We start from the raw sequence: 24824 nt of genomic DNA on the forward strand, positions 1-24824 counted from the left end.
TGAAATTCTATTACAGAATTAGGAAATCGAATACATCACGTTATAGATACAACAATTAGCCTGAGAGAATTATAAAATAATAATATAATCTCTGTGTGTGTGTGTGTGTGTTATTGACAGAGAACCAGGGAGAGAGAGAGACTGAGCCTGGTGAAATGCAATTCACATTATTCGTTATTGCTTGTCTGCAAAACAAATAATAGGCTGGACACACACACACACACACACACACACACACACACACACACACACACGAGTGGGCACAACATGCTGAGTTTGAAGATGGATGCTGTGAATATTACTAACATCGTTAGGATACGTACTCCTCTTCCATCGCACAGGGACACACACATGCACACACAAGGCACAAGACACACACATACACACACACACACACACACACACACACAGCTGATCCAGCACAGTGTCAATGAAGATGGATCACACTGTCTTGTAGGTGTGTCGGTGCTTCACAGGTGCAAGGTGACCTGACTCTGTCACGACACTGAGGTCGACCTTCGACTCCACTCCTCACTCACAGTGTGTGTGTGTGTGTGTGTGTGTCTATTTTTACCTTCAGTAAGCAGTTCCTGTGGCCGGGAACGGAGCCGTTAACATACAGCAGATTATACTTTGTATTGATTCTCCATACCTGGGGGGCAGAGAGAGAAAGAGAAAATTATGAACTGAAATTGCAGTCAAGGACACACAAGTTCAACATCAATCTTCTGAGAGTGTGTGTGTGTGTCTCTCTGAGTGTGTGCATGTGTGTGTGTGTGTGTGTGTACCTTCAGTCCGTAGGCTGTGGTGTATCTGTTTCCCATCAACCCGGGCATCTTTTTGCCTTTGAAAACTTTGGCTGGATCCTAAACACAGGTGATCGACAACACACACAACACGCACACGCACACACACAGATCAATAATAAAGGACTGTTTGTTTGTCTGTTCCTGTGTGTGTGTGTTTCTTACTCCTCCAGGTCCAGAAGCTCCAGGTCTGCGATGTGTTTTAGTTTGTCCGTGGCTGGCTGGCTGACCTTTGAACCCCCATCGCTTCATTACACCTTGAAAACCTTTACCAATGCTGCACACACACACACACACACACACACACACACACACACACACACACACACACACACACACACACACACACACACACACACACACACACACACACACACACACACACACACACACACACACACACACAAACTACTGTTAAAAACATGGAGCGAAGCTGGAGACACACAGATGGAAAAGACACCAAGAAAGAACCAGGACAGAAGAGAACTTACGATTTGGCTGTGATGTCCACGTACTGGCCTGGACGGAAATGTGCTGCATACAGAGGAGTGCCTAACACACACACACAGACACACACTTTAACCAACAGATGTCCATGTCTTTGAGCCAAATCTTCATGACCACACACTCAAAACATAAGTAAGTACCTTCATATGACAGAATAGTTCTAGACATACAAGTATTTGATTTCAGTGGAGATTCATTAGTTTCACTGTTGCATAAATCAGTTACATAAAAGGACGTTTCCTGTTTTTTCATGAACACATAAACCAGAGATACATAATACTGAGAGAAGCATCAGCCGTTCAAAAATGAAGACGAAAGCCATTGATCGCCCCCTGGTGGCCCCTTCATGTTCGCAGATGGGACAGGACCCTGCATAGGCCCGACGGATCCTTTTCATCAAACACTGGTTTGAATCATACGATATTATAAAAAGGGGTCGGACGTGCCGATTGACGGCCGCTCTGCGCTGACCGCAGTCCACTGACCGCAGACGATGAGTGGGACCGGACCTTCACTGAGTCCACGTCCACAACAGAACCTGAGTCTACCTGGCTTGATGAGGGCGTTGTCTGAGACTCTAAAGGTGGTCACTTTCTGTTTGGGGGGCACGCCCGCCTTCCTGAACATCTCCATTTGCTCTTCGGTCCTCTGTCAGAGAGAGGAAGATGCAGAGAAAAGTTAGAGAAGAGGAAATAAATAAAAGAAAAAGCTATGACATCGGCTTGCTCTGATCTCAGCGACGCCAACTCATCCAGACCCAGACGTGGATCATGTGTAGAAACACAAGCTAATGAAAGGTGTTTCTACTGCTCAAGCTGGTGGGAGTCTGACATTAGTTATCCTCTCGACTGCTGTCGCTTTAATCAGATTTGTCTCCTCTGGAAACAGGACAGATGCTTTGTCTGTCTGTCACAGCTACGATGTGAAAATGTTACTATGGCTGTGACAGAAAGAATCCAGCTAGTTCTTCAAGTCTGGGATGTCGTTACTCAACACGTGGAGTGTGATGTGACATGTTTCAGGCCATGGTGTCTTTAAGTTTGTAAGATTATTTGTGATCGTAATCATCATATATCATATATAACAGAGTCAAATGTTTCCATCCTGACCGTACGCAGATACACAGGATCGGTGACTTCCACTAAAACCTTATGTGCAGTCATGTTCTGAACTAACATCAAGACCCCTCAGATCTGCATCAAGAGGAGACTGTTATTGTTCCCCTCACTGTAGCTCTGCTCTCACACAATCTGCCTTCATTCAAGGCCGTCAAAGAATGGAATACACTTCACACCAATGTACAAAATATCCCGGATCATAAGAGCTTGGTGCTAACAAAGATCTCCTCAGCACACAGACGTGTCAGCATTGACCTGTACTTGGTGATACTGTAAACCTCCCTCTAGGTCAGTATATTTCTATATTTGATGTCTTTGACTGTCTTTGACCTTGTGACTGTTTTTCGGATTTCGGTGCATTTCAAGTCTTATTTGTGTATTGTCCTGTTTGGACTGTTAGACATTGATTAACTATTCAGCTAAATCTGGTGCAACCACCATTTTGTTCTATGAACAATTACAGCAACTACACATTGTCCATTTATAAACAAAATAAAATATAATAAAACATGATGTAATATAACAGCGTCTTACATGGAACGGTGAAACATTTTTTCCTCCTACGAGCAGAGCGGCGGTTTGTCCATCGTACTCTTCTTTAGACAGACATTTTATGACATGGCAGTCTTGAACCTGGAAAAAAAACCACATCAACCATCATAAGTTAAGGTAGAAGGGCATCGGACATCCAACCAACAACTCTGTCCAGCCCAGAGGACCCCGAGTCCTCTGGGCTGGACAGTTCAATATGGTGTCAAGCTGTCTTTTCATGTTTCCATGCTGGGTCCATTTAAGTGACTTGCACACACAGAAATGATTTATTTCTTGTCAATGGGAATGTAGTTGTATGTGGAATGCCACGGAATGTGTTGGTTGTTAGCGAAGAACAACAGGAAAAAAGACTTTTTTCCAGCTTTCCTTGTTTTTTATAAAATTGTGACGCAAATGTTGCATCACAATTCAGTCAACCAGCTGATAGATTAGCCAGCTTGCCGGCAAAACCACAGAACACACAGAACAATCCAGTTGCTGATCATTTTATATCAGATGACAAACACAGGTGCCTGAATAAAGCTTCAGTTGTGATACAATCCTTAGATATGTAACAGGAGAAAAAGAAGGTGCAAATGTCTGAACCTGCAACAATGTGACGACGTGTCTTTCTCCTGTTTTTGTCCAGAGAGGAGCCATTCCCAGCTTCACAGCCACTAACCCGACTCTTCGACTACCTATAAAGAAGACGAGAGTAAACTACAGCTTAGATCAGGAAGAAATCAGGAAGAAATCTGCAGACACGACACCGACCCTCGGTCCACTGGTGTCGCTCCCAGGGTTCGTCTTTGAGTGGGTTGAGCTTTTCAGCCATCTGTCGCCTGTATTCCTCTGCTGTGCTCTTCCGCATGTAGGCCTGGTTATCCTCTGTAAGGTGTTCCTCAAACCACGTTGTGGTCTTTAATGTCCTAACACAACCAGCTGTCTGCAGAGGCCTGCAAGACAGTTTACATTTCCATCAACTTTGCCAATGTCCCAATGTCCCTTTGCCAATTTTGATTATTGTACCAGATATTATTCCCATTTATAATTATTTGCCTCTATGTGTTACTGCAGTATCGTATTAGTTTGATTACTCTATACGTTAACCATGGTATAGATGACAAATAAAGATACTACGCAATTTCGATATTAAACAACCAGCTAGCTTCGACTAGTGACGTCATGACCAACTTCTACCATATCAAAACGTTGTTTATTTAAGATGCATTGACAAACTATTTCACACAAAGCAGGTAATCCAAGAGCATAAGTTAATTTCTGTAATATTAGCATTAGCATTAGCCACCTTTCAGCTGCCGCTCGGAGAGAAATCACCCGCGCTCCTCGCTGGAGAAGAATCCGACAGCTCCACGCCGCCATGACTGTTTGTGACACAAACTGCACTCTTTTATGAACAAATACCAAAAAATCCACACAGCGATAAGGGTGACTCGAACTGTCACAACAAGTCCAGCAGCATGTCTCCTACTTCCGTTCTCTTCTAAATGTCACCAGGCTACTTCCGGTACGTGACGTAAACAGTTCCGCCGCACGGCGTCGAAGAAACAAGGTTCCGCACGATCGCTAGTGTCTGACAGAGAGAGAAACGAACTAAATATGTTACTCTGTGTTACTGTTACCTAACCAGAGATTGATGAATACACACGAAAAGGTCCATTTCCTTTTATTATTATCATGGAGGTGAACATTTTCACCTTCTTCAGCATCAGATGGACTAATGTCATCTTCTTGAGACCCTTCTCTCGTTTGAGTACTGTAAGCACTTTTTTTTTAACATCCAGAAGGATCTGTGGTGTGTTTTGTAACTTCAAGTGCAATTAAATTCAAGTATCAAACAAAAGCAGCTTTTTTCCGTCTCTCTCTCTCTTTAATCAGTTTGACCATTAAACTTGCATGAAATACATTGAATTTTATACAGCATTACAGTCTATGATTTCAGATTTATTGCTTCTGGTGTGCTATGACTGCTTTCCCCCGTCCTCTATTATTCATTCATTCAGCGATTGAGCTGGAAACCAATACCAGGAAGCTCCTTGTGTTGAATACTGATCTACCCACTGCAGCCAGTGGTGAGAATAGTGGTGTCTGTCAGGTGAGAATACTCTGACAGAGACACACCGGCTACTCCTAATTAAACTATGTGCAGGTGTTTGAAATCATTTACTCCTGCATTTTAATGTGTGGCATCAACATACAGATCGTGCCGTCTATGGCAGACAGAGGAACTGGCTGCAACCTCAGTGGAATACACAAACTGCATATTCAGTGGTGTTTGGAGAAGTGACGCTCAGGGCTGAGACAAATAAAGCAAACAGACTGCCGGCTGCTTGAGACTTAGAACACAGTTCCTACACTTCTCACCTCACATACAGTACATCACATACATTATGTATCAGCAGTGTTGGGGATAACGACTTACATGTAATGACGTGTAATGACGTTGATTACTACATGAACTATAATCACTTACATCACTGGAGACAAATGTGTTAATTCATTTAGTTACTTAAATGGAGAGAAATATTCATTATTACAGTTTACTTCATTTAATTCAACTTTTTTTCCTGTATGTTCAGTAATATTATTTTATATTATATTTTATCTTTTTATCTTGATTTTGTGTGTGAATCAATGACAATGATGTTAGTTGATGTGTTTGGAGATTTTAAAAGTAGTTTTGACAGTCGTCAGTGTTGATGCAGTTCAAACACTGACACACTGAACATTTGAAGCAGTTGACAGTATTCATTCATTTAGAAAACAAACAAATGTACTGTATTATTAGTAACACTTCTTTGATAAAGTCACTGAACCGGTTTCATAGTATCATCAGTTCCTCACGTCAGTTCCAAACTGGTTAAAAAACCTTAATGGACATATGCACACACACACACACACACACACACACACACACACACACACAGGAGGTTCCACAAAGTGAGAATAACAAAGTCTCTTTATTATAATCAACATGCAGAATACAGGAAAAAAATCAGCTCACAGATCAGTGTCGACTACACGCGGTCCTCTATCCTTCCAAAACGCTTTACAATGTAAGAAGGTTAATAAGAAATTATTACAATTATTTTGTATTTCATTTCCAAAATCTCAAACAAATCGGTAGAAAAGAATCCAAAGACAACCCTGAAAGTCGTTGCAATGACAGAGATACTTTATTTCATAACCAGCGAGCGGCTATCAGAGATTGGATATTAGAATCATTCATGCATTTATGCAGAACTCTACCGGGAACACTAGCGTCCCCATGAATACAATTCTAATTTTGTTCCCTTGTGCTGTCATATTTGGTTGATGTACCGGCTAGTTATCGTCATAAGGTAGGAGTGTCATCTCTTCAGGTCGCCTATGGTCTAAGTTTGCATGCTGGTTCGGGGGAAACTGCTCGTATTTCTATAAACGTCTGTCAGATATACAGTAGAGAGTAAGAATAAATTACCAGGTAACGCCATTGTGGCCAAACATGCAATAGTCATCAATGGGGTCTCTCAAATTGTTTCACCAGCACAAGCTAATTCTCTGAGCTAGACTACAGTTGTATACGTTTGTGCGTGTACCTGTGTGTATATGCGATACACGTTTGTATGTGAGTGTCAGTGTGCGTTCGAGCCATCGTTAGGGGCTGAAGGTTCTTGTGGACTCAAAGTCCGACAGACACTTGGGTTTGATGCCTTTAGCGTTGTAGTAATCCACCACCTGGTTGGGAACCTCTGCCAAAAACACTCTTAGCCAGAGCAGCTGGGGACGCCTGCGAGCAGAGAGACAGAGAGGGAGACAGCGCTCAATGCCACGCACACATCACCGGCCAAGCGTGTTCGGATGTTGGACTTTACGGCTGAGCCCGGTGCTGTCAACGGTCCAGAGCAGCGAGACTGATGTGATCAGACAATCCTAAAACCATTCCACCTCTGTCACCAAAATACCTCGGCTAGAACAAAGAAGAATGTCGGATCTTTTCAGGCAACACACGTCTTTATTCAGAGGTGACTGAAACACCCATACGAATGCCTTCATGTACATGTTAGGTCTCACATGTTCATGTTCATCTAAAATGTACGTGAATCTAATTTTTGTTTTTACTTTTTTTGTCATTCATTCATTCGAAATGATTCCATGGATCTTGATGGGGGAAAAATTCTTAATTTGTTCATTTTCAAATAAAATGTTTCTGTTTCACTGAAACTTAAACCATGACATTACTGTAAAACAACAAGTAAACATTTTAGAGGAAACTAAACCAAACTACCTGTTAAGATGAACAGAGAAATGATGAAATATTCAGATATATTGAGTACTGAACTCATTCCTAAGCATGGAATCTCTCCACACACACACACACACACATTTTGTCAGAGTCAAAGAGTTAGTCGTTCTCCATCTCACATAATTCTTAGAGACAATGCACCATCATAGTGTGCACCCACTCCCAACTTGCCCCCGATTCCAGCCTTCCTCTCCCTCTCTCTCTCTTTCCCTCTCTCTCCCTCCCTCTCTCTCTCTCTCTCTCTCTCTCCCTCTCTCTCTCTCTTTCCCTCTCTCCCCCCACCCCCCCCTCTGCTATCTAAGTGCTATTCTCCTCTCAGTCTCCACAGTGGCTCTGTCCAACTAATCCCTTCTGAAAAGAAACGACAGAGCAGAAAATCACCTCTCCACCTCTGTCACACACGCCGTCTGTCCTATTGTCTTTAGTTCTCCCACTGACCCCCCCACACACACACACACACACACACACTACCCCTCACCACTTCCCAGTGCCAGTGCACCTTCCTTTTCTATTTCCTCATTCTTTCTTCATTTAGCCTTGACTGTTTCACTCGCCCACTGCACTTTTGAGTTCATATACAACCCTCTCACACACACACACACACACACACACACACACACACACACACACACACACACACACACACACACTAAATGTTTAGTTGGGTGCGATGTAATTATTGGATTTTTCAACCTGTCACAAACAAAACTCACCATAACAAACCGGTCGAACAGATCCTGTCAAACCCAGGCTGAATCAATGCCACACACACACACACACACACACACTGGAGCAGCGAGAGCTGAAGGGTTTTGAGGAGTCCACCAAGCATATTACGCCCACATGCTCACGCTCGTTACACTGTAAATACAGATGAGCAACCGTGACACACAGTCACATATTCTAAAAGTCTTTACAATGTAATTCTGTTGTTTCATCAATCAAACTCAATCTAATCAAACCTGTGAGAAAGAAAGAAAGAAAACTGGATACTGAAGGGCACTGAGGCTTTTGGACTGACTGATTGTTGTATTCTGAGATTGTTGAAGAATATCTGTGGTCATTGGTGAGTCTGACTGGTGAAACCAACTGCAGTCCATTAGTTGAACTGAAGACAAGAGAACTGGGGAAAATACAGATTGTCGAGGAGCTGAAGACAGATAAAAATAACTCCAGGAACAATTCCCACTGACGATGTGAACTAAACGACGTCCCTGAGCCAAGTGCCACGCTGTCAGTTGTTGTGTTTGAATACCCTTATGTCTTTAACTAGGTTTTGTTTTCTATGTGTCTCGTCTGTTCATGTCGATCGCTCTGATCCATGTGATTGCTACCTCCGACTGTAAGGAGCTAAAAATAGAATATTTGTCATGTCAGGGGACCTCAGCTAGCGTATCAGTGACATTTTTACTATGTCCAGCGATATTTCTTTAGAACTTGAAATGAAAACGAGCGACTGGAGGCTCCTCGACACAAACATTCACTCAGCCACAGACACTAAACTCCACCACGTTGAAGTATGTAGAACCATGCCGCTGCATATTTCTATTCTTGTTGTTCCCTTCACCCCCCCGTTCTCCCCGGCCGATACCCACATGCTTGAAATCCTTGAAGGGGACGAACTGGACAATGTCACGGAGGACAGGCTCTCCCTTCGGCGAACGCAGGATGCCATCGTCCCCGTCTAAAATCTGCATGTCTGTGAAGTCTGCGTTGCCCACGCCGACGATGATGACAGACATGGGTAGGTGGGAGGCGTGCACGATGGCCTCCCGGGTGTCAGCCATGTCTGTGATGACGCCGTCGGTCAGGATCAGCAGGATGAAATACTCCTGGTAGGATGAATGGAGGGAGGGTCGGAGACATTTGTGGACAAGGGAGGGGGGGGGGCGAGGATTAGCATTTTTCACTGTGGGACGGGAGGGGAGGAAGGAGGGAGGATACATCTACATATTCTAGGATACTTATTCTATGAATTTTTCAGAAAATGGCTCCTTGTCGGGGGCTAATTTGAATAAAAGTCTAATCCACCAGGGAGCCCACGAGAGGAATGCCTGCTCGACAATTTATGAGTCAAATTAAATTAAAATCAATCACTTTTCTCCTCTGTTCCATACTCACGTCTTTCACCGTTGCTCATCTTTGGGCAACTCGTGTTTTTTTTCTGCTGCCTCCTTTTGTGTCGCTGTGCGAGCAGCAGCGGGCACAACAACAGAGAAGACATTTGCACAAGTCGCTCTCCACCGTCTGGTTCTGCCTCACCATAGCCTCTTTAGTGTGCATCTCCTCCGACGCAGATGAGGCCACTTTCTGGATGATGGGGGCGATGTTGGTGGGCCCGTAAAGCTGGATCTTGGGGAGGCAGTTCTGGTAGGCCTCCACCACGCCTTGGATCCCTGGGTCACACGCACAGACACTTTTGCTGATTCATTTGTCAACTTGCGTGACGCCGCCGCGAAAGTTCTTGTACTTGTGAAAGTATTCGCTAAAATGAGTGTGTGATTGGACTCCAAGGAGACTGGGCTTTTTTTTGGGGGGGGAGGGGGGGGTGGCGTAAACAATCGGAGGATTCCATTCACACACAGACAGGAGATGACACACCTTCACGGCGGGGACACGTCCATTTGGGGAAAGAGCACAGAAGCCTATTTCACACATACGGATTAGTGTTTTTCTGTTTCCTAGAGACTGAAATACAGTATGTCCTGCAGCACATACCACACCGTCACGTGCACGCGCTTGTGTGCATTTGTATGTACGGCCGAAAATCAGACGGAAAGAGGAGTGGGGAGGGAGATAGGGGACTGATCTGTTCAGGGGAGAGAGATGAGACGGCGTGATACTTCCGGAATAGTCCATGCTTTGACTTATGAAAGTACACGTTTCTGCTGTGATTCACCAGTGTGTGTGTGTGTGTGTGTGTGTGTGAAAACTCACCAGCACATTCAGGATTGTCCTCATCAAAGTTCACAGCAAAATCGTGTGAAACCTTCATACAGAAAACACAGGAGGGAGCAAACTCAGCACATGTTCAGTCCAATTTACCACTTGACAGATGCTTTTTGCCTTTCATCTCCATCAACACACACACACACACACACACACACACGCCCTACCTTGAAGTCTGGTGGTATTAAAGCGCCAAAACCAAAGGCAGGGAACATTTTATCGCTTGCAGAAACAGAGAGACGTGATTCATTGAACAAGGATGAAGAATGGACATGACACTGATGAAACCTCTGCCATAAAAGATTCTGCAGCCATTTCTACACGTCACAGCACAAACGCAGCTGTCATTCATCAAAGTTCCTGCTGCCCTGGTCCCTATCGCGTGGCGCAGGACACTCGAGCGGACCAGCTCTGCCTAAATGGAGCGTGGTCACGATTCCTGGTCGTGTGTTTCTGAGCGAGCCATGAGAGGCACAAGGTTCGATCCCAGAAGTCAAAGAAAACGCTGAACTCCAGCTGCTGGATGTCACACATCTAAAGTGAAATATGGACCTCCTGAGATTCAGTTCGTCCTTGTGTGGAATCTAATTTACAGCTGCCTGGACGTACGGTCTGTCAATGACCTGTCAGAATGGTGGTTCCTGCCGCCAAGGAGCTCATGTTTTCATTGTTTGTTGGTAAAAAATACTGCTCCACTCCTCATGGAGACCAAAGAGGCCTTCTGGTTTAATTTGATGCCAATGCTGAGTGACATTTCTTAACTCTGAGGGGTTTATGGTGCTGACTGATGGTTACGACTCCGGTATGGGTTGTGGCAATCACTGACGATAGTTGAGGATGACGAACGACAGGCGATGAAGATGTTGTTACCTGTCATAGTCCTGGCAGATCTCCCCCACAGCCACCAGAGCTTTGAGGTACTCGTTGGGCTGGTAGGGGTGGATGTAATGGAGGGAGCAGCTGTTTCTCGGATCCCCGTTGGACGCTGTGAAGTCTATCGCCACCTGGGACACACACACACACACACACACACACACACACACACACGAGTGGGCCCAGACACAGAAGGACGTGTTGCTTTAAATATGCAGGAGATTAAATGTGAAACAACTTACTGTGAACTGAATTTGACAGCCTCCCATGATGTAGTCCAGGAACGAATACATCTTGATGATCTGTCAGAGGACAAATTTTGGGAAAGAAATAAGTACCAAGAAAGCCTGAAACAGCCTGACAGTCAATGAACCAATCACAGATTTGATTAGAAATAAATCAGTACGAACAAACATTTCCAACAACAAACATTCATATTGTCAGATTGTCCAAATATTACTATGAAATGAAAGAAAGTAGACTTATCAAAATTTGGAAATTCAAAGTCTAGTTGCCAGGATATTAAAAGACTTACAACTTTGTCTTTTCTTGTTGTAAATCAAAGTCCCTTTAAGTGACTATATATGATTGCTTTTGATTTTAGGGGAAACCCTTAAAAAACAAAAATGTATAAATGTGTATTGCCTCAGAATGCTGCTGTGTTTTGTTTTCTTTTCCGTGGAGTTGACTGAAACTGAAATTACCCCCCTGGGATAAACAAAGTCGTCCAAACCTGAATCTGAAAACCATCGCTGGCGTTTTTCCCCATTTATCAAACACAGAGAACATTCTCGGACAAAAACGTTTCACAAATGAGGAACACATTTTCCAGGGTGGATATGAGGCATTAAACATGTTTGTTCACCTTACAGTGGTTGAGAATGACAACACCAGAGTTCCTGTAATTCTTCTTCTTCATCTGGTACTTTGGGTTGATGCACTCCCATTGAATCTGAACCAGTAAACACACGATGAGGACAAAAATACAAAATACAAATACAAATACAAACACCTTCACACTGACTCCAGATTTATTTGCAGGGGAGAAAAATGCAAATGATATGTAAAGAAAAGTCATAATGACAGGTTCTTGAAAAGAAGCACACTGTCGGTGGGCGGGACGGCTCACGGTTAACGTCAGGTTGGGGGGTTCATGCCTTCATGCACTGAAGGTGTCGTGTCTCTTACTTGTTTGCCTTCCTGCTCAGCTCTCAACTCCTTAAAGGTGGTTTGAAACTCCCCGATAAAGTCGTGTTTTCCGTTGGAGTCCCAGTCCCAGACTGTGCACTGGAACACACACACACACACACACACACACACACACACACACACACAGAGACACACAGACAAGCGACGACATCATTCAGCGAGAGCGCAGCTGCAAAAACTGTCAACTAATCGCACACATACACACAGGCACGCAGGGAAATACCATGCTGAATGATTGATAAAGAGGTGTTGGTGGGGGGGCAATGGAGCGGTGAAATATTAATCCGAGGATGCTGAGAAGGATGCAGTTTAACAGACAGCTTGTGTGTGCGTGTGTGTGGTGTTTGTGGGCTGGTCTTTGTGTGTTTGGGGTGTCTCAGAGGAGCAAGTAGACAAGACAAACGACTGCAATCACTGGTAAACGCCCGGGTCAGCGCGCCGAGGCACATTATAAATACACAATCCTGTAATTTCAAATGGTTACAAAAGGCACCTTCTCTGAGCCGACTTTGTACGATCAACACCGCACACACAGACACACACCTTACACATGTCTAATGGCCGTCCGTTGGTTGTAGAGCTTTTTGACCTTCATGTCAGAGGTTACTGGACTAACAATCAGAACAAATTCACCCACGCTTGATTAAAAACCTGCAGTAATCCCCTCATGTCCTGACTCCCACTTTAACTCACACAAGGGCTTGGACCTGAAGTGTTTGTCTTTTTGAGAGTTGATTATCCTGGGGGGGGGGTCAGTGGTTCCTGTTGGTGTTTTCACTTGAAATATGGCTGTGTGTGTATCAGAGTAAAAAAAAAAAACAAACACTCCAGTTCCATTCAGTGAATACTGACGGCTGGATGGATGGAGGGACGTGAGAGAAGGACTACGAGGGGATGTGAAGGAGACGGTCACTGCCGATGGGGGTTATGCATTTATGCATTTGGTCAGTTAAGAGCCTGGTGAAAAGGAAGCACTGGTCTGAAGAGAAATCTCTGCGCTGCCGTTTGTGACTGTAACACCGGTGCTTCAAACAGGTAGTAGCCCTGGAAACCACAGAGGGTGGTGTGTGTGTGTGTGTGTGTGTGTGTGTGTGCACGCACGTGCACTTCAGTGCGTGTCAGCCCTTTCTCCTGCTGACAGGAACCATGCAGAGTTAAGACGCTTCTGAATATTTAATGATGAAGCTCATGTTTATTCATGGAGGAATAACTGTTCGAGAGCTGATGTGTCGCCACCGCTTTCACACACACACACACACACACAAATCCAATTTGGTGAGAAGAGCACGAGTTTAGGATGACCGCAGAGCTCTTTCGCACCTGCGCTTTAAATAACCCAGTGACATGAGGAAAACGGAGCACATGACCTGAACTCAACCCAGATGTGAAGTGGAGGGAAGCGCCGAGGGCCCGGCTCTCAAACATTTATTTACTCACAAAGTTTGGGAAAAAAAATCCACTTTTCCACATTCACGCCACACGTAACGTTACGTCATTCAATTACAAAATAAATATGAGTGTAATCAGTTACAATACCACAGAGAACTATAATACAATTACAGCTACTTACAGTATGTAAATGTTATGTAAATGATGACAATTTTAGCTGCACGTTGTACCATATCTGAAGTCCTGTGTTTCAAATCTCATACTTCGGTTAGCTCACTTCTTTGTAGTACACTATGCACAGTATGTACTTTCTTCAGGGTAGTACTGTCTCAAATCCAGCACTTACTGGAAATGACAAATGTACTGTACAAATTTTGACAGATTTTTTTTCTCCACAACATTTTTCGACGGTGAACCGCAACCGGATGGTCGAGCCTTATCGCCGACATTTGGCAAAACTTTTTACCAGAAAAAACAGTTGTCTTTTATTGTATTTATTGTATTTATTTTTTTATTGTATTTATTGTACTGTTGTCAGCCGCCATCTCAAAAAGTGAAAAGTACGTCGTTTCTGTTACGTCACAAAATAGTATCCAACGATCCACACTTAGCTGGAAACGCTGCTAATTGAACCAGGACCAGATGGTTAAATGTTGATCGTGTTCTAGAACCATCTGGATCCAGGACTGTGTTGAAGGATTCTGCCTCATTGTCAGATAGGACATTGTCAGCATCTGTGTCTAGAACTCCACAACAGCAGCAGTGGACTGTCTGTGGTCCGGTGGTTAGTGGGTCTGTCTGTTAACACAAAGTTCGGGCGGGGGGGGGTTGCAGGTTTTTGTTTTGCAATTCAAATAAAAAAGTAAATGAAGAACAAAAAGACAAAAATAGACCTCAGAAGTCATGATTTGTGTTTGATCATTTGTTTTACTATTTGACCATTAGTGACATAGGCACGTTGGATGATGTATGACTTTATCCGAGGAGATTAAATGGATGTAGGAGGAGAATATTGGGTGGAAATCACAACATGGGTGGAAATGAGCTGCTTGGCAGAGGTCTGCGAGTGCCTTTCCTAGTCTATTGCTCTAATTTTGTGTGGTAATGAATGATAATGATGTCAGTGGATGTTTTTTTTTTATTTTATAGTTGATGTTGATGCTGCCTTAAGTTGAAACACTGACCCACGAAACATTTGAAAACAGTTGAGAGCATTCATTCAACATTTAGAGAACAACTGGAATTAGTCACATGACTTTGATGAAGTCCCTGAAACAGTATCACTACTGTTACTTCTACGGAGGAAGTTGTCATGGGAACCAATTTGCCAACACTATGTGTTTTGCCTCCTCTCCTTGTTTCATCCCAACTGGTCGAGGCAGAAGGCCACTCAAATGCAGCCCTGGACTTTCCTCCTGCCGTCTGGGCTCCTCGTGGGAATGAATAGTTCATGCTGAGCTGTTGTTGTGACTTGGTGCCGAATCATATCAGACTTGACTGTGAACACAAATGAAGTTGCTGACTCACCTTTAACTCTCTTTCCTGGTCTCCGCTGCAAAGCGTGTTCAAGGAAACTTTGAAGGACTTCCAGACGGGGCTCAGGTTGTTCATGACAGTCTGAACAAACACCAGCGTTCCAGTTATTGACGCTCACATCGTTGGAGCAGAAATGATGAGGAGACGAACGTCAGCAGCCAGGCAGGTCTTTGTACCGGTCTGACCTCGTCTTGTCCAAACTTTAATCGGGTAACTTTTGTTTCATTTGATTTTGATCTGTAACCTGTGTTGGGGGTGGGGTTCTGGGAGGGGTGTGGCTGCTGAAGTCCCTCTCGTTACTTCTGCTCCAACAACATCTGCTGTGTTTTTTACCTCGGTTCTGTGGACAAGTGACTCCGTCCCATCGTTGTTTATTCTAAAAATCTCCAGAAAAGGGTCGGACTTGCTGAAGAAATCCTTCAGAAGGAGAAGAGGCGTAAAGGACTGAACCTCCCAGGTCCCTCTGGTCTCCATAAATCATTCATACGTTAACAGAATCATTACATTATTTTGCCCCCATTTTCTCCTTTTCTTCCACCCATCTCTTTCCTGTCTTCTCCAATTTGTCTGCCCTCCCTCGCTTTCTTCCATCTTTTCCCTGAGGCCCAAACTGTTTGGATTAGTCATCCATGGCTGTGTGTGTGTGTGCGTGTGTGTGTGTGTGTGTGAGGGCTGAAAATTAATATAGTTATCTATGGGAGTGGTGGTGCGGCTGAGATAGGAGGGGTTATTGGCGAGGGGGGGGCCACCTATTTTAGCAGGCCTGCTAGATTGTACTTCTATGTCATTGTGTGTGTGCATGTGTGCACACACACACACACACAAACACTCAGAACAGGTGCTTGGAAAGTTCTTGAGCAAGCAATCATACGAACCTATCATCTAGCTTACGAGCACTGAAGGAGAGTTCAACATAGTCATCATTCCCCGTCAACTCCTCCGCTGTCACCTTTGAAGAGGGGGGGGGTGGGGGTGGAGAGACAAGTAGGACACGCACACACAGGTGGAGGGGTGAGTTGAAAGGAAAATAAGGTGAAATGTTGTAGAGATGTTTCAACAGGACACCTTCATCAAATGAATCCTCCGAGTGCAGGGGGTGGTGTGTGAAGTGTGTGTGTGTGGTGTGTGTTGTGTGTGTGTGTGTGTGTGTGTGTGTGTCATACCGTTATGGGAGGATTTTTCCAGCAGTGTTTCCCTGTTTAAGCAGTGCTTTGGTCAGTTTCCTCTGTGAGACGATCTGAAATGAAACGTTTCACAGAAACGGGTGGTTCAGTTATCGTCGTGCTTCTGTTACCGAGCTTTAGAGCTTTAGGGCTTAGACTGCTCGTGTTGTTGTTCTTTTTTGAACACACAGAGGTCAGAGGGGTTCCTGGAGTGTCACAAACACTACTGCCTAGCCAGGATAATGAACGATGATTCTCAGAGGGATCAGCAGTGCAAGCATCCTTCCACACTGTCAATTACACACAGTAATTTGATTTTGCGTTAACACCTGAAGCTCAAACGTGATGTAAGTGTTCTGCAGTGGAGGCTGGAGACTCCATTGTCTACAAGTTCTCCCTGATGAAGGTCGTATGCCGTGTAGAAGATCTTTTTATTGAATAAATCCAATATGAATATCTCATTAAGACACAGAGTGTGTTTCCAAGAAAAGGTCACAAAGGTCGGACACGATAAAGTCGTCAGAATTATTTATTAATTGAAAGTGCCCGTAAGATTCATTCCAAGGAGGAAAACGGGACAGATCCTTCTAAAATTGCCCCCCACAGACCGTGAAAAGTAATTTCAATTGAACTGTAACACGTTATTTGTTCACTGACAGAAAAGAACACGAGCAAAGAGGTGAATTGGATGAGGAAGGATTATTACAGTTCTGTGGTGTGGAAGGAAAAGTAATGAAGTGGTGGAATGATTCACTGTTGGTGAGTACGTGGAGGAAGCAGGGGCCGTATACATGCACAGGTCAGCAATTGTCTTGGGGCCCCTGACAATCAACCCCCACCCCCACACAACTCATGTTAACTTTTGCAGTTCAGTAATTGTGTACGTCTAAGGATAAAAATCAAACGTCAGATCATCATCAAACTGTCTTGTTATCTGTCTCTGCACACCCCGCCCCCCCAGGCCTGTAATTGCTAAATTCCGCCACTGTGGGTAAAACTACTTCTTATTATGTTATGAGGGATAAAATGTTTGTGGAGTGAGACAGGTGGAATCTATCGGTCTGAAAACTGAAGCTGAGACAGGACGACCACCGACCTGCAAATCCTCCATGAACCTGCTTCTTATCTGACACGTTCCCACCCTAGATGCACCTACTGTCTATGTCTCTACTTCATTCATTTTATTTACCTTGAATAGGTTCTGTTTTTGTCTCTGTGCCTTCCGTTGGATTGTCTGTATGTGCACAGATCTTGAATCTGAGCTGAGAGATCAGTTCCTGAGACTGAAACTAAGGTTTTTCTACATTGCATGGAGCAAATCCTGGCTGGAACAAAACACACTTGAAACCAGACGTTGCTGTTTCACACGTTATCTCATTTTAGTAAAGCTGTGGCAATCGCCATCCTAATCCTCTTTTCCCATCTGCCCTCGGAAAATATCCAGCAGCTTTTATCTGCCGATTGCATCTTTGACGATGGAGAAATCTTACAATCTTGTGGAACGAACTGGTGAACTTGCTCTTATGCTCACAGGTATTCACCAGTGACATGCAGTCAGGGCACCTACCATCATAGAAAGAAAAAATATAAAATGAAAAAATGAATGAAATAGTTATATGTATCTAGTGATGTGATTTGTACTGTAAAAGTATTTTCCATTAAACGAAATGAACGATGATTTTTAGTCAAAATGGCTTTATGTTACATGAGACACTGAACAGTGACGTGTGTTTACCACTAGCTGTCACCAACTTCTGGCTGCTAGCATGGAGACCGGTCTGATCTCTTCCTGTATGTTGCTAATAAAATGTTCAAACTCTTGCTATATGAACTACATTTCCATAGTTTAGCAGAACGCATACAATGTACAGTGTTTTTTTGTCAACAACGGTATGTGTGTGTGTGTGTGTCACTATTCGTGTGATGAACGACTGTAATCGACACTCGATGAGGCAGTATTTCTCCTGCCCCATGCTAGGGGGCAGTAGTGAGCCCAGGGATTCTTCTCGACTCGAGTCAGAGTTGATTCGAGTCAGAATCAGTAACAGCCGCTACAATCTGCAATCAGTGAGTCAAGGCAGCATCCATTTGTTTTTGCTTTCCAAATGGAGGATAACAGATCTAAACTCAGGCCATTTTCTAAACTGGACTTTAAATGGAAGAAGGGGGTAATAATAAAGAAGACCAACGGTCTCCATGGAGACAGAGAGACTTTTAAACTGGGGACGATAAGGAACATTTCTATTAATGTTAAAAAAGTCATGCTTTTGTTGAGAAGGAGCGGTGCATAGACGTATTTATAAGTAAAGGTCAGACCAAAATAACATTTGTTTAATTAAATGGTCTTTTTTGTGTTCTTCAGTTTGTATGTGTAAAGGTGCTGATGTGAGACTTTAAATGACCCGCTAGCGGTTGACAATCAGATGGTGAATCAGCTCCCAACTGGAGGTTCACAAGTCTCTAAATCTGACTGGATGAAGTCAGTGAACCAGATGTGAACCTCCACCGCCCCCACTGGTATTCACAGTGAGCTCTTCCTCACATCCACTGACTCAACAGCACTGATGTTTTTGGATATTTCACAAAACATCAAATATTGATTACACGTTGAAAACGGGCAACAACAGCCCTAAGTGGGCGCCGAGGCCGTATGTATGCGCACATAAATACGGTGATGAGCACAGCGAGTGCAGATCAACCCAAGGACGTCTGCACTGAAGCACCATGTAAATGCAGTCGTGGCACTCGCTGACCTCAGGTAAAAACACCACATTACGATGCTGCACACGACTACCGTTCTCCTCCTCTCTTATCTTAAACTTTCTGTGTTGCACTGATTACAGCACACACTAGCTAACGCACACCTCCACACAACATCCACAGACTTAACACTGACTGATCTGCCGTGTGGCTCGCAGCTCATGCTGCCTGCATCCATAACATCCATTTCATAATATGTCGATATGTTTCTAAACAACATATAGCGCAGGACAATAATCACTTGATGGTAGTGTTGTCCTGTTCGCAAACGAATCTTTTTGGGTGAACGAACTATGTTGAATCACTGACTGAGAAGATTTGTTCATTTCACAGTTTGAATGAGTGCAGCAGTGAACTGCTGTGGGTGAAACTGACTCGTTGGTTGATTCCCAGCGAACGAGTCGAATGACACGAATCACTCACTGAAAACGAAGCTGAAACAGTAGTTACCAGCTTAGCGACTTTGTCTCTATAGTTATCGAGTATTCCGACCCCCCTGGTGACCAGTGATAAATCTAGTGACATGTTTCCAGTGTTTTGGAGAAGTGAAAGCACAAATTATTCTCCAGTTCCTGTCGTCCAGCACTCACAGGCAGTCAGCTCTGCATCAGGCCCCTGATGGTGAATTCACGGATCTGGTTTCTGGTGATTGTCTCACTCCTCTGTGTAAACATTTACACACTGAACGATGAGCCCTGAGCGATCGTCAGTGGTTTAAACCGACAGAGACAAACAGTAGATCATCAGTAGATCATCTTAACAATATGTAGAACATGTTCATCCTCGTCATTCATTGATGCCATTTGTAAAATGTGAAAATATCAAAATATTTTGAGTATGGTCACTTCCAAGCCCTACTAATAAAAGATAGACAGTATATCTTCTCACAGCATTTTTGCACGCTATACTGGTCATAGGATTCAGATTACTGTACATACTCTAAATCATTAATAAATACTGTATTTTGTTCCCAACCAGTGCTGGAAGTAAAAAAAAAACATGTGAACACATCAACAATACACTACACAATACAATACACAATACACAAAAACAATACACAATATATCTTCCCCCTCTAGAAGTAATGGCCTATATCACATTTTCAGGTTTTTCAAAAAAGAGAAAAAAAATGAACCAATTCATCATGAATTGGATGTAGGCAAAAAAAAATGTTTAAAACAAAAAGGCCATTACTGTAAGACGGTCAGCATACAGTATACAAGGTCATATACTACAGGATAATGTACAAGATAAACCAAAGGATAACGACATGAGAATGGCTCGGCACACTGACCTGTCCTAACGTGCACTCCATGGCCCCCAGGAAGTCAGCGTCACGGAGGCCATTGTTGCCGGAGCTGATATCGTGAAGTTCAAAGCGCAGCCTCTGGACCTCCTCAAAGTAATAATCCACCAGGAAGATCTTAGAGAAGACCGGGGTGCTGCTGCTGCTGCGGATCACCTCGGTACGGTCGACCTGTAACCACACACACACACACGAGTAGCTACATGTTAACCCAATGTCCAGTCGAGCTCTAGTGAACACACACACACACACTGGTTGAGGCAGAAGGCCATCCACACGTAGCTTTGGTTTCTGGACCTGTTAGTCATGTGAATGTTGCTTTCTAATAGAATCGTTCATGAGATTACTGTTGTTGTGAAAACGTTACAATGAAATACAACCTCACTTGACTGGAATTCATTTGTTTTCATCGCAAAGAGACAAAAGGAGCGGGCTGAAGGCGGTGGTGGTGGAGGGGTGATGAAGTCAACTATTGTCCCTGCAGGTTTTCTATTTACTCCAGAAAATAAATGAAGCAGTCCCAGACATTCCTGTTAATGCAAATGAAGATTTAAAAGCGAGGCAGCGAACTGACACACAAACTCATTTACACAACCATTATTATTCATGTGGAGTTTCTGTCCACACGGTAAATAGAAGTCCAGCTTTCTCTGCTATCTGCGTTTGATCTCTGCCTGCCTGTATGGCACCGAGTAGATGGTGCTGTAGCTTTTCCAGGAAAACTGCTGCTTTTTTCATTTTAAAAAGAACAGAAAAAATAAAAATAATGTTAGCTGTTTCATTCTAAATGATGGTTCTTGTTGCCCCTGACATGTCGGCGTTTCATTCAGCCTCCAACACACATCTGCTGAGCATCGATTGTGGATCTCAGCAGACTTTTCAGCCCTGCAGCAATTACCGCAAATAGACATCGGCACAGTGTTTACACTTATCAACGGGAGGTGTGGCGTTATGGATTTTTCCTTGATGGCGGGATGAGTTGTTTGACAGCACAGAGAAGTGGAATGGCTATCATTGGTCTCACATCACAGGAACCGGACAAAAGAAGGAGCGACGAGGTTCCTTTCATTGTTATTCTAATCAACAGCAACATTTGAATGAGTCGCTCCCAAAAATTCAGTCATGAACACCTAGTAGTTCTCTCCTGCTCATGACAAATTATTCACTCTACATTATATCTCTACATATATCTCTCATTATTAAATCTTTCACAAACGGCTGAACACACACTCATGAGAATTATCCAAAATTATCCAGAGATAACATCTGTAAACACTGAATGGGGCTGATTGTACCACATCTGAACAAGCCCTATCTCTCTCACACACACTTGTTCGCCGAGGCCCCATGGAGCCGTCAGAAGGTGACTGGTTCAATCCCTGGCTCCTTCAGGGACTGCGAATGTAAATCCCTTTGGACAAGAGCAGCCTCACACACAAACCTCTGTGAACTAAAATGTCTTTGCTTTGGCACAACGAGGCCTTAAAACTTTCACAGACCTTCGCAGTCACAACTACACACACAAAGCGTTTGCCTTTGTGTGTGTACGTGTGTGTGTGGTGCCAGCAAGTCAGAATAAAGCAGTGGCAAAAAAAAAGAGAATATCATGGAAAAGTTTATTTATTCCAGTATTAATTGAATTTTTCAAGCCTTTTTTGTTCTAATTTTGATGAATTTGGCTCATGACAGAGTACATAGTTTCTCAGACTTGAGATGTATGATATTTAAACTAATCATTTTGAAGATACTGAGCTGTAGGCTTCAATTACCAGCATTAAAACAAAAACATTCTTGACAAAAACGGACAATTTCCATGATATTTTTCAAGATGTAACTGTATTTAAAACAGTGCACTTACAAAAAAAAAAAACAGATGATCTATTTTGTCCTTGAAATTCCTCTGGGTTTGTCTCTGCAGGTCAGGCTTCAGGCTTCAGAGCGTCCAACAAGTCACTGAGATTTCAATTCTAAAGTCCCTGAATGAGCTGGTGGGCTTCTGGACATAAATCATCCGGAAGTGTAATATCTGAGCACAGGAAGCAAGGACGGGTTTTCATTTCGTACAACGTATGAACTCTATTCTGTGAGGTTGTTGTGTCCCATTGTGCACACAGAGTCCTGTGAAATGGTCTCGTAAATTCCGGGAGAACGTTTCCTTCATTTTATTCTTGTTTTCACACTAAAATAAACAGATAAAGACGGTACGCTCAAATTTCCAACAGGACAATAGTGCTCGGATGGAATAAACATCTATGAGAGCTGTGATTTTTGTCGCTTTCCATGGGCATAAATAATTCATGTTCCAAACACAATTTATTCTGGGAAAGTTAGAGGCACAATCACAGTTCTGTCGGGCAGCTCAGATCCTTGATTACACATCATCATTTAGTCAAACATGACTTTCAGTATGTCAGCAGAGGAGTCCAAAACCAAAATGTCACAGAGCCGACCTGACTCACTGGTACGTCTCTTCACGGACAAATGATATTGAACTGCTACAAAATCCTCTCAAAGCCACTTACGTTCACAATTAATACAGACGTGACTTTGTAATATGCAAAAAGCTTCCGGCAGGTTACAAAAGGATGTTTCATTAACACGCACATTTGTTCTGGCTTTGTCTCATCAGCAGTAAAAATCAACAAAGCAAAGAAGAGACTGGGAAAACATACAAAGACTCTGTCAAGGTCTCTCCCTCACACACACACACACACACACACACACACACACACACACACACACACATACACACCTGTAGCACTTGAAACAGGTAAATGGCCTCAGAATACCAAACAGTGATTTTGCATTCACATGTTCATCCCTGTTAGTAAGCCTTTCTCTGCACACGACCCCAACATCCCCTTACACCATCGAACCCCGAGTCCATTACTGTACCTCAAACCACTGGCCGTGAGACTGCATCTTCAGCACCACGCAGGGATCGGGTTTGGAGAGGGCGTCGCGGTCGGAGATCCCCCGGCAGGCCACTCTCAGCTCCACTTTGGTCAGACAGGGAGAGCTGATGAAGCCCAGCGTGGCCTCAGCAGACTCGTAGATATTACTCATGCTGAACTCACGATCTCTGAAAGACAGAGGCTGAGTGTTACACAGATAGATAGATGGATGGATGGATAGATAGATAGATAGATAGATAGAAAGAAAGAAAGATAGACAGATAGACAGATAGATAGATAGATAGATAGATAGATAGATAGATAGATACATAGATAGATAGATACATAGATAGATACATAGATAGATAGAACCCAGCTCAGGGACGAGTACAAGCTGTGGAAAACACCACTCAAACTGATCACGGTTCCCTGTCGACTCACTGAGACATTTATGTTGGTTTTTACTCCAATTTGCCACCGGTCTGCAGGTCAGATTAACAGACACACAGACACACACACACACACACACACACACACACACACACACACTGAGCTCTGCTGAGTAAGTAGCACAACTCACAGCCTTTAATAATCTGCCCCGACGTGACACATATAAAACAAACAATATTTCTTTTGACGACATATGTTGTTACAGAGCATCTCACAGGAGCTTTTGGGCAAAATGATCCTCAGTATTACGAGAGCAGCACGAGGAAATAACACTGAATGAGCTCCATGGGATACCTCGCTCCTTTTTGGCTTGTTGCTCTAAAAGTAGGACGCCTTTATTGCTCCTGTCAATGCACAGACATATGAGTCCCAGCTCCGCCCACTCAAAGCTAATCATCCTGAATCGCTGAGCACGCCTGTGTGGGGTTTTCAGCAACTTGCTCACCACTGTGTTTCTTCCGTACACAGCAGTGGATGGTGGTTAGCGCTGTTGCCTCTTACTGGTCTGACCTGGGCTCCTTCCATGTGGAGTTTCCATGCCACATGCGTGTCTACGTGGGTTCTCTCCCACCTGAGGGAGGTTAATTGGTCACTCTTTAATCACCCGTAGGTGTGAGTGTGTGCGTGAATGGCAGTCTGTCCTTTACGTGGCCCTGCGCTGAGCCGGGACTCGTCCAGGCTGTATCCCACCGCTGACAGCTCTGGGAGTGTCTGGTTTTAGAGTTTTTTCTGTCTCTGTCCAAAGGTAAAGAGCCCTGCACATCGACACCTCCCACACAGACTAATTAGCACATCAGATCTAGCTTGTTTAATCCATAGTAGTAGCCTGGTGTGTTAAGGGGAAGTGTTAATTAGCGCGTTAGAGCCAGTGTGTTTCACCCTATAAGCCCCTCCAGATAATCCATGTAATGTCCTCATCTATTCTATTCTGTCCACAAAGCCTGACAGAAACTTGATATTTAACTCTTAGAACATTTGTTTCTCTCTTCTCATCAATCGCAATTGCGGGACAAGAAGCACATATTCG

At 43.7% G+C, this 24824-nt stretch overlaps 2 protein-coding genes across 2 annotated transcripts; both read right to left on the minus strand.

Annotated features, from left to right (window-relative positions):
* Window positions 1–539: 539 nt before the first annotated feature.
* On the minus strand, window positions 540–4345 carry LOC144738925 (large ribosomal subunit protein uL3m-like; the record flags this gene model as incomplete). Its single annotated transcript, XM_078621921.1, has 9 exons — window positions 4272–4345; window positions 3737–3918; window positions 3569–3660; window positions 2966–3064; window positions 1862–1961; window positions 1298–1358; window positions 972–1083; window positions 789–866; window positions 540–652 (listed from the first exon to the last, which is right to left on the minus strand). Coding segments are annotated over exons 1-9 (911 nt in total), but the record flags the coding sequence as incomplete, so codon positions are not given.
* Window positions 4346–6677: 2332 nt separating this feature from the next.
* LOC144738926 (copine-4-like) lies at window positions 6678–23519 on the minus strand. The gene is made up of 15 exons (XM_078621922.1): window positions 23349–23519; window positions 20442–20624; window positions 16401–16461; window positions 16096–16184; window positions 15558–15641; window positions 15216–15305; window positions 12279–12377; window positions 11956–12042; window positions 11333–11392; window positions 11088–11221; window positions 10385–10439; window positions 10206–10257; window positions 9531–9664; window positions 8864–9100; window positions 6678–6752 (listed from the first exon to the last, which is right to left on the minus strand). Exons 1-15 carry the CDS (start codon window positions 23517–23519, stop codon window positions 6678–6680), a joined length of 1611 nt encoding a protein of 536 aa, XP_078478048.1.
* Window positions 23520–24824: the final 1305 nt, after the last annotated feature.

This window comes from Lampetra planeri, unplaced genomic scaffold (assembly GCF_965212315.1).
Source record: "Lampetra planeri unplaced genomic scaffold, kcLamPlan1.2.h2 scaffold_1227, whole genome shotgun sequence".
In the NCBI taxonomy this organism is placed as follows: Eukaryota; Metazoa; Chordata; class Hyperoartia; order Petromyzontiformes; family Petromyzontidae; genus Lampetra; species Lampetra planeri.